Below are 11,573 nucleotides of genomic sequence, written 5' to 3' on the forward strand. Positions count from 1 at the left end.
TAACATAATGTAATGGATATCACAAATTTCCTGATGGTGTTTATGGCAATATTACTTTTTATATTCTTAATTAATACAAGGTATAACACAAAATGTAAAATTCAGATAAAATTATATTTTAATATTTTCATATTGTTGTAAAACAAAGTGGGAGAAGAAGGAAGTAAGAAAAAGATAATAGAATGCATGGAAAAACTCTATTGAATTTCATTAGGGGTCCTTTCATTTTATAGGGGGTTATACAAGATATTTATGGATGATCATCCACAAGTTACAATAGTGGTACAAAATCTCATATTTTATAACACTTCCCCTTGGATGATATATGTCTCATTAAAACCTTACTAGAAAAAACCCTATGAGAAAAAAAACCTAGTTAAGGAAAAATGGTGTAATATTCTTTTGGATTACTACAACTACCTCATTAAAAACCTTGCCAACAAAACTCAATGGGATAAAACATAGACGAAGGAAAAAAAAAAAAAATGCAACATAGTGATATTCTTATTAATCAGCTCCCCCTCATGTAGACATGATTATATTTTCTCTAGTAGCACAACATGGAGATCTTTGAGTCCACGTATTCCAATGAGCTTCTTGAGTATTGCAGTTGACAATACCTTTGTGAATAGATCTACTAAATTGCTACTTGATCTTATTCGTCGAATAGCAATTTCATCACTCTTTTGAAGTTAATGAAAGTAAAAGACTTTGACAATATTTGTTTAATTCTATTACCCTTAATGTATCATTCTTTAATATGTGTAATACATGCAATATTATCTTCAAATAATATTGTTGGGTCACCTTTGATAGAGGAGAGTCCACATGATTCCCGAATATGTTGGATCATAGATCTTAGTTATATACGTTTATGACTTGTTTCATGAATTGCTAATATTTCTGAATAATTTGATAATGTGATCACCAATGTTTGTTTGACAGATTTCTATGAAATAGCAGTACCATTGTAATTAAACACATATCCTGTTTGTGACCTACCTTTATGTAGATCTGAAAGATATCCTGCATCTACCCAATCAATTGCGATTTTAATTCTTTTGAATAATATAAGCCCATATCACTTGTTCCACAAATGTGTCACAATATATGTTTAATCTCATTCCAATGCCTTTTAGTTGGGGCAAAATTGTATCTTGCTAGCAAGTTGACAGAGAATGCTATGTTTGGTTTAATACAATTTGCAAGATATTTTAGTGCACCAATTGCACTGAGATATGGTACTTATAGACCAAACAATTCTTCATTTTCTTTTTTAGGATGAAATGGGTCTTTGTTCACTTCAAGTGAACAAACAACTATGTTGGAATTGACTGGATATGATTTGTCCATATAAAATTGTTTTAATAATTTCTCTTTGTATGTCGATTGATAGACTAATATGCCATTTGAACAATGCTCGATCTGCAGGCCGAGACAATATCTTGTTTTCCAGGATCTTTCGTTTCAAATTTGCTTTTCAAATAGTTAACTATTTTTGTAAGCTCTTCAAGAGTTCCAACAAAATTCAATGTTCTACATATACTTTAATAATTGCAAATATTCAACATAATGAATATGCATAGACAAATAAGGTAATACATACATACTTCTCACTTCAAATATTAAAGTGATTGTATCACATGTCTTTGGATTGTTTAATCAAAACAAGGATCTTTATAGCTTAATTGAGTATATGCTATAATATTTTGAGTTAGTTGCTTCAAGCATTTGAAATCCTTCAGGGATTTTCATATATGTATGTCATTATCTAAAGATCCATGTAAATATGCAATAATGACATCCATGAGACGCAAATTCAATCCTTCTAAGATTGTTAAACAAATTAGATATCTAAATATGATTGAGTTCATCATAAGAAAATATGTTTCCTCGTAGTTAATACTAGGTTTCTGTGAGACACCTTGAGCTATGAGTCACGTTTTATATCTCATGGTTTCATTTATATCCAACAAGTTTGACAACTTCAGGTGTCTGGATTATAGGTCCAAATACTTCTCATTTTTCTAATGAGCCTAATTTCATTTATTTATTTCTAATGTGATGTATTCTTTCCATTTTGGCCAATTTTTTCTATGTTGACATTCTTTTATAATTTCTACTTTGGGATCCTCATCATTTCTTATGATGCCAATAGTCACTTGGAAAGAAAATATATTATCAATGATAAGAGTATTTCAATCCCATTTTTCTATATATATATATATATAAGTAAATAATTGAGATCTCATCAATATCAGGTACTTGTACCTTTTCAAGAGCTAATTGTAAAACATATGCCTCTCATAAGGCTACTTGTTTAAATTGTGTCTCTTCAGGGGTTGCTTGAGACTGATCAGTCATTTTAATAAATTACTTTATATAGAACTTCTTCAAGAGTGCCACATTTCCTATATCTTTCTTTGTGTTTTCATCTTTTAGGGAATGTGTTTGCTTTTTCAGGGTCTACCACTCTTTAAGTGTGCCTTAGATTTATTATTTAATTATCCTCAGGGACATCAATTCATTATTTAATTGTCCTTTAGGGACGTTAATTCGTACTGGAATATTCTAAGTCAGCGAAGATAATTTTTGTCATTTTCTTTGCATCAATGAAAGCATTTGGTAGTTGATTTGCAAGTTCTTACAAATAAATAATCTTTTGAACTTCCAATTCACAGTGATTAGTATGAGGATCAAGATACGTCAAAGTAAATGCATTCTAAATAATTTCACACCGTTCTTCTAGAACTGGCTCTTCTCTCCCTAACGGCAAGAAAATTGTCTCGTTAAAATGATAATCTGCACAACATGTCATTTTACTTTTTAAGTGTATAGGTAGACTAGTCAATAAACACTTCTAGTTTATACTGTACATCCATATGACCTTTTACCCCGGGGGACTAAGTTGCTCTTACAAGATTCTTCTGGATCTAGTATCGTATAAAGTTTCATTCACATGGAATCAAATACTACTAGTGACATAGTATAAGCTCTTCTAGAGTCTTTAATAAGGTTTTTATCACCTGATATATTATTAACATTGTCTGCCATCAATGTTATGCAATTAATGAGACAAGAGTTTCATCAAAATAACAAGTCATAAAACATTGTTATAAAAACCTCACCTTTATAAAGTTGAAGAAATATTATCATAGAGAAAAAGTTAAAATCAATGGAAAAATATTAGTCATTGATGATGACTTAATAAGTTGTATAAAAACAATGGGAGCATATATAACACAATAAAACAAATATGAAAAGATAAATTAAAGTTATATATTTCTTAAATAATCTCACACATTTGATTTTGTAAGTGTGAAACAATTTATACATGAAATAACGAGGAAGTCTTTCAATAATCAAACTAATTATAGTGATAGATCAATAATTTTATTCAAAATATTATTATGATCTAAATCAATGTGCAAAAATTAATTCATAAATCAAAATTTTAAGAGAACATATCATGATTTAAAGCATCTTGTTGTCTCAAAACTCTAATTGAAATACTACAACTCCATCTAAATATATATGTAAAGATATAACATAATATATTGATAACAATAGTTAAACCTATTGTAATTTCAAAATTATTTTTGGATAATGAAATTATTACATTAATAAAAATACCATATGTGACAACATGCAATGATATATATTATTTTATATAACTCAAAATTTTTCAATCATAAAAACATGTCTTAAAGAAAATTGACATGCAAAATCAATTTATTAATCATATGACCAAGTCATATATTTCACATGTATCCAAAAAATGTCATTTTTCTAAATCAAAAAATTATTGTGTATTAAACAACTAGAATAAAATATATATATTTCAAACAATCACCTTTAATGCAAAAATATCATATTTTCATGCAATCCAAAATTTCACATCTATATGTAAATTTTTCCACTAATGACAGTATAACTTTTAATAATAGAAATTTATAAAAACTATCAAATACTTACCTATTTGTATAACTTGATATACAAAATATTAATATTTTGATAATATGTAAATATTATCTATATGCTTGTTATCATAGCTTCAGGTTATAATATATTTTATTATAACTTTTGATTACATAAATTTCATAAAATTATACAAAATTGTTAATTAACAATTTTGTTCTCTATAACTTCTAGTTATAAGAAAAATTATTATATAACTTCTGATTATACACACACACACATATATATATATATATATATTCATATAACCAGACTATACAAGTTTTAACAATTATTAATTTACTAACTTTTTCTTCATAACTTCATACTATGAATAATTAAAATTTAAGTAATATTATAATAACATTAAACAATTGGCAATTATGTTATGATATAACTTCTGGTTATATAAAAAAATAAAAAATAAAAATTATGTATCTTCTAGGTACATAGTTGTTTATTGACAATTTTGTATTATATAACTAGAAGTTATACAAGAGAATTAAAAATTGAATGCATAGCTTCTGGTTATGAAACAATTGTTAATAAAAATTGTTTTCCATAATTCCCGTTGTAGAAAATAAGTGAATATGAAATAAAAATTAAAAGTCAATATTTTTCATAACTTTGAGTTATGATTATTTTGTCAAAACAAGAAAATATGCAGTACGTAGTTTCAGACTATGAACTATTTTTTTATGTAAATGTATGCATAACTTCAAGTTATGAATTATTTATGTATAACTTCCAATTACATAATATAATTAAAAAAAATTAAAGAAATTGAAAAATAACATCTTTCATAACTTCAGGCTATAATTATTTTGTTAGAACAAGAAAATATTTAAATTTGTACATAGTTTTAGGCTATGAACTATTTTTTTTTTAATGTAAATTTGTGCATAACCTCGAGTTATGAACTATTCATTGTGTAGATTTGTGTATAGTTTTAAGGTATGAACTATTCATTTTATAGTTTCTGACTATATAATATTATTTTGTATAACTTTCGGTTATGCTATATAATTAAAAACAAATAATTATGAGTTATATATATAGTTTCTGACTATATATTTTGTTGTAAAACAAAGTGAGAGAAGAAAAAAGGCAAGATAGAGAGAATATAATACATGAAAAAACTCTATTAAATTTCATTAGGTGCTTACATTTTAGGGAGAATTGGGCTTTAGACCCATTTGGTTTTGATAATTAATAAAGAGTCCATCAAACACTCATAATTGATTACAAGGATATGAGATGGGAATAGACAAAAATACCCCATTGACTCATTTTTGTCTTTATTCTACCCCATTCACATGCCACTATTCTTTCTTATTTAACCATTTTTAGATTTTTCATTATTTTTTTAAGCTCTTTTATAAATATTGAAAAATCAACATTATTTTTTTATTTTTAAATTATAAATAAACAAAATTTATATTAATGATTCAAAGACTATTTTGGAAAATACTTTCTAAAAAAATATTAATTTAAATAAATAAAAATTACATTTTACATTTATTTTATCTTTTATATTTTAGAAGTAAATAATTTAATGATTAAAATACTATTTAAAATAAATATATTCACTATTTTATTTTTTTATATTAAAAAGTATTTTAAAGATTTTTTTATTATTATAAAATAAAAAGTTTAATTTTTTTTAATCTTCTTTCTTCCTTATTTTAATAACTTTTTGAACATGACTTTTAATAATAAGTTATATGAAATGTTACAAATTTGTTTATTAAGGATTTATTTTAATGATTTGAATTAATTGAAAATTTATTAAAATAAGAAAAAGAAAAAGAAAGAAAAAGGATGGATGAAAAGTTTTTATTTTAAGTACTTAATTAAAATGTTTTCATATGACCTAATTTTAGAAGTGGATTATATCAATACATAATAGAGATTGAATTTTTCTTATATAAAATGGTTGAAAGGTATATTTACTTATTTTAGATGAAAACAAGTAGTTAAAAGTTATATAGATTATATTTGAGTTTGGTTTTAAAATATTTTTCTAGTTTTTATTTTTTATTTTTAAAAATAATTTTTATTTTCTATATTGTCTTTTTTTGAAAATATTTTTAATTAAAAAATGAAAAGTATTTTTTTTAAATGAAAATTGAAAACCTTGTTTAGTACTATTTTTTTATATGAAAATAAAAAAATAATAAATTTTATTTATTCATTTATTGCATCACTGTACAATTGTATTACACTAACTGTACAAGGGAAATGTACTAAATGTACAAAGGTGTACAAGGCTACCATTTATGAAATATTATAATCGATTATGAGTCATTCCTTATTCTTTTTATCACTCACAAATTGTACACATATGTCATGTACTTTATTTAATTCCTGCATGGAAATTCCAATATTTTTCCTAATAATAATATTTGGAGAAAAAAATTTTTGACCTTAAATCATCTACCATCTTCTCAACTAAATCATTGGAAATATAGTTAAACACTCCTACGTGGATACATAACTTAGAAGGGATATAAAATTTGTGTCATTGTACAAGGGTATTACACTAACGGGAAATGTACTAATTGTACAAAGGTGTACAAGATTACCCTTTGTGAATTATTTTAATCAATTCTAAACCACTTTTTTATTTTCCTTGTCACCCAAGGATTGTATGTCTATGTCATGCATTTTATTTAACTCTCACATGAAAATTCTAATATTTTCCCTAATAATGATATTTGGGGAAAAAAAAGTTGATCCTAAGTCATCCATTATTTTCTTAACCAAACAATTGAAAATATTATTAATACACCTACATGAACATATAACTTATGAGAAATATGAAATTTGTGTCATTATACAAGGGTATTACACTAATTGTACAAGGGAAATGTGCTAAGTGTACAAGGGTGTATAAGACTCCTAATAGGTTTTGTACAATTTTTAATTAACTTGAATTTGACATTAAGACGATTATTGATAGTTTTTTTTTTTTCTTTTTTTACCAAACTATGTCATTAAGACATTCCCTACAAAAATTAACATATAGGAAATAAAATTAAAATCAATCATGCTAGAATTGTTCATTATAAGTAAACTAAATGAAATATATATTTTTACTATTTTGCCTTTATAAACATAATTTCATTGTTATCAATAAAGATTAAAAAAATCATATTTAAATGGAATTATAAATAAATAAAAATTATTTTTATAACATTTTTATTTTTTTAAATCATTAATTTAAATTATGAAATTAGTTTTAAAATTAAAAATATTTTTTGTAATTATAGTTTTGAAGATTTCATGATTTTTATCATATTACTTTGAAAAAATTGCTTTAATAAGAAAGTATTTATTTAATGGTTTTAAATATTTAAATTTTTATTCAAAAATATTTAGGATTAGTGTGGAGAGCAATTAGGTAATTTTGGAATGGAAAAATTTTGAATATTTTTGAAGACTTTAATTCGGCCAATTACCCTATTTACACTTTCAAAATTATTGGAAGGTTGGTAAATTAGTCTTAAAAATATTGTCTTCTTGATTAATATTATATATATGCATGTAAGTGTTTACATAATTTTTGAAAAAATAATAAACACCATGTGTCTAATTTGCAAGTTAGAAAAAAAAATAATAATATTTTATGAGATATTTAAAAAGTATTTATTATATGTTCTATAAATTTAAAAAAAATATAATATTTGATGATATCTAATTTACAAGTTGGAGTAAACAAATAATACAAATATTTTATGAGGTGTTTAAAAATTATTTAATATATATGAGAAATAATATAAGTTTAAAATAAAGAATGATATTTACTATATATTATGTAAGTTTTCAAAATATTTAAAAAATATTTATTATATATTATGTAAGTTTGAAAAAATAATAATATTTGATGAGGTATTAAAAGTTATTCACTTCAAAAATATATTTGATAATAATAATTTTTAATCATCTTTCATATTTGAGGAAGAAAAATAATTCAAGTTTGTTCAACTATTAAACGGGTGAGAGAAGGACAAAAGAGTCAAATAGAGAATGAGAAAGGTGAGGTGAGTGGTTACTTTTTTTATTTAATAGTCAAGGGTGTTTTAGGGATTTTTTAAAGACAATATCCTTATTCTCAATTTTTACTCTTTCATTGAGTGTTGGGCTTAAATATGAAACTTATATGAACTATACATTAATTTTTGGGCCCAGCTGGGCCAAAACACAATTTTTCCTACATTTTATAAAGAGTTATAATTTTATAAGGAGTTACACTTTTATAAGGAGTTAAGGAGTTATACGAGATATTTATGGTCATTAGAAAGAGTGCGAAAGATTTGACATAACCCCAGCAGAAGAAGAGGAGGCAGATAATGATGCAGATTTCCATGGAAAGGAACGACCGTATGTACACAGTCACCGTCGGCAAGCAACCCATCGTCACTCTATGGGCTTGGTGGGACCAGGAGGTCAAGGAATTCATCCGTCAAGTACGCAGAATCCACGGCAAGAGGAACACCCAAGACCTCATCGTGGGCCTTTGGGCTGATCACAGCGCCAACTACTCCGGCGGCTACAGCTACTACTACGACAGCAAAAGAGGTACCTTTATGCCTATAATAATAATAATAGTAATGCGTTTTCATGAATCATTGCTTATTAGTTAGTTAAACTCATGTGAATCCCACTTTGAAATACTTTAAAGGCGGCGGCAAAAACAGGCCCTTGGAGGTGATGGCGCTGTGCGTGGGGCATCACTGCCTTCTCATTGAACTACAAGGCGGTTGCAGCGAAGGGAAAGTCCTTAGAGAAAGGAAAGTCCTTAGAGACTTTCTCTTTGATCGGCACACGGTTGTGGTGGGCGTGGGGACGGAGCGCCTGGCGAAGAAGCTGGAGGAAGAGTATGGGATATTGATCCCCAGGAGGGTGGAGCTGCTAGGGTTGGCCCAGGCGGACAGGGGATTGCAGCAGGAAGATGGAAACAGTTTGAATCTGAGTAGGTGCAGTTTGGGGGAGTTGGCGAGGGTGGTGTTGGGGGAGGAGGTGAATTACGTGAGGCCCACCAAGATCCGTTGGCGGGAGAATCAGTTCGATTGGGGCCCGTTTTCCAACGACTTGGTCAAGTGTTCCACTGCTGAAGCTTTTCTTGCTGCTCAGATGGGGGCTAAGCTGTTGAAGAATGGCCCTCACACATGATCCTGGCATTAGGGTTTTAGGGTTAGTAACCTAGGGTTTCACTCTTCTATGATTTTTGTTTTATTTTTATTAATCACAATTCAATGGTTAGGGTTTCGAATTGATTTTGATTTGGGCACAAATCCAAAACAACAAACGCCCGAAATGGTCTGCGCTAATTTAGTTTTTGATTTTGAAATCGTAAATATAAAAAATAACAACTTTTATTTTTCCTTTGTGTGAGTTCCTATTAGGATTAGGATTAGGATGGTAAACCTGATAGTGATCATAAGGACTATGTACTTAATTAGTTACTTTTTTAAAAAATAAGACTTAATTTTAAATCACAAAAAATTACATTGATATTGCTCAAGATTCTCTTCATCATCCTCCACCTCTCTTGTATCATTTTTCTGATCTATTTTAATTCTTTCTTTAAAAATATATTATTTTTGTTACTTAAAATTTTAAAAATTAAATAAATAAATAAAAATCAAGAAAATCTTATTTATACAAAGAAAAACTTTTTTTTTTATCATCTTTTAATTTAATTTGTTAATTTTTTAATTCTAATTTATGACTTTAAATGTAAAATTTAGTTTGGAACGAAGTTTATAAAAATAATTTATTGAATTTAAATTTATGTTTTATTTTCTTAATTGTACGGAACATGGACACCGATCTCTCATATATTAACTTCTTTCTTGCATCTTGGTTGTGCATGACAACTATGACGTGGGTTGATAGTTGACACAGGATTTTAAGCAACTATTTTATAAGAGTTGCATCAATGACTTTATATATGAATTAAGCAGCTTTTTTCTTTCTTTTTTGGTGAAAGAAGACATCATGCACGAACATGAGAGGGAGAGGGAGGTCCATGATCGTTTGGACTTCCAAAAGCAAAAGCTCTTTTGGATAAAGATGTGAATGAGTTACTTGTAGTTTTTGCGGAACTCCACTTAATAAAAGATTGAAACAATGACTTATTTGGTTATCTTTAATATTTGAATCCCATGCTTAATCACACTTTAACAGCAGTTACTGGAATCAGCTTCCCTTTGGCTATGATTTACTTGGAAACCAGCAAACCACACACCAATGTTCCTACGCCTGACGTCAGAAATTTGAAAAACCCAGCTTCGGGGCATAGGTGTGACTTGTGAGTTCATCAGAAAATTGAAGTAGAGAGCTTTACTCCATCCCATATGCTCTGGTATGATTCTGAGGCAAAAGGATTCAATGGAGCAGCTTTTCCCGATAAGGGAACCACTATGGTGTAAATAGTGTGGTGCTCCTTGGTGGTCCACATTACTTAGCCCCCAAAATCCACCATGGGATGATTAATATGTTGGAATTTTTATGTGTGGACTTATATAATCAATTTAATAATATTATAAATCAATGTTAAGTTAATTTTTGTATTGTGGTCCATAATGGGACTTGACACATATTATTACTTGATTTTTTATGGATTCACCTAATTCACTTGACTGGCCGATTAAGTCAAGTGGTCCAAATAAAATGTATAATGTGTAATATATATATATATATATATATATATATATATGCATTTAGAGAGACTCCTTTTCTTCTCCACACACACTTACACTTCGACTGAATTTTTGGGGAAGAAAAGGAAGGGCTCATTGATCCCTAATTCTCATACCATCACGCACCTAGAACAACATCTTGGATATCAGAGGAGGAATAAATGACTTTTCATGGCATAAATCAAGGTAATCGGTTCATTTTTTGTCATTAAATGCATGCTTAAATGTTAACATGTGATCCTATGCTATTTCAATTCTCTTCATAATGCCCCAAGTAATTGGGTCACCGATCCGCCGTGGTGGGTTTCGGGCGAGATGGGTTGCTTCTTAAATGAAAGAAAGAATCATATGAACAGGTAGATGAGGGAGTTACGGTCCCTTCCTCAGCTACCTATCATTCATTTGCATCAATGTAGGAAGCCTGGACCCCTTGTGTATGCCTTTTTGCAGCCTTCCAGGAAACCCCATTTCTCTGGGTACAATGTAATGGGCCATAAAACGGCCCGTTAGGTGGATCAGGGGCCCAATACATAATTGAACGGTCAGATTGCCATGAGAAATGGGAGTAAAATATGAAGCTTTTTTATTAGATGTGCATATAGATGAATCAGGGAAGCGCACTATTTCCAAATCAACATCACTTTTAGACAAGGAAGTTCCTCTGCAACTCTCCCCTCCCTCTTCTTCTTGGTTCTCTCAAGTGGTAACACACCCTGTGTTTGTTTGAGCTGAAACCCCATTTTCAGATCTCTCCTCCAATGGCTAAAACCAGAAACCCGAGCAAGTCATAAAGGAAAGCTGCACAAAGCAAGACCAGGTACCCCAAAAATCAGAGAAACCTCCCTCTTTCAGATCTCTCCTCCAGTGGCTAAAACCAGAAACCCGAGAAAAGTCATAAAGGAAAGCTGA

The 11,573-nt window shown here is 28.5% G+C and overlaps 1 protein-coding gene across 1 annotated transcript; it reads left to right on the forward strand.

Moving 5' to 3' along the window:
- The first annotated feature begins 8,246 nt into the window (after positions 1-8,246).
- On the forward strand, positions 8,247-9,232 carry LOC104882461 (uncharacterized). The gene is made up of 2 exons (XM_010665876.3): positions 8,247-8,538; positions 8,642-9,232. Exons 1-2 carry the CDS (start codon positions 8,310-8,312, stop codon positions 9,130-9,132), a joined length of 720 nt encoding a protein of 239 aa, XP_010664178.1. The 5' UTR covers positions 8,247-8,309; the 3' UTR covers positions 9,133-9,232.
- The last annotated feature ends 2,341 nt before the right edge of the window (positions 9,233-11,573 follow it).

Source organism: Vitis vinifera, chromosome 18 (genome assembly GCF_030704535.1).
Source record: "Vitis vinifera cultivar Pinot Noir 40024 chromosome 18, ASM3070453v1".
Taxonomy (NCBI): domain Eukaryota; kingdom Viridiplantae; phylum Streptophyta; class Magnoliopsida; order Vitales; family Vitaceae; genus Vitis; species Vitis vinifera.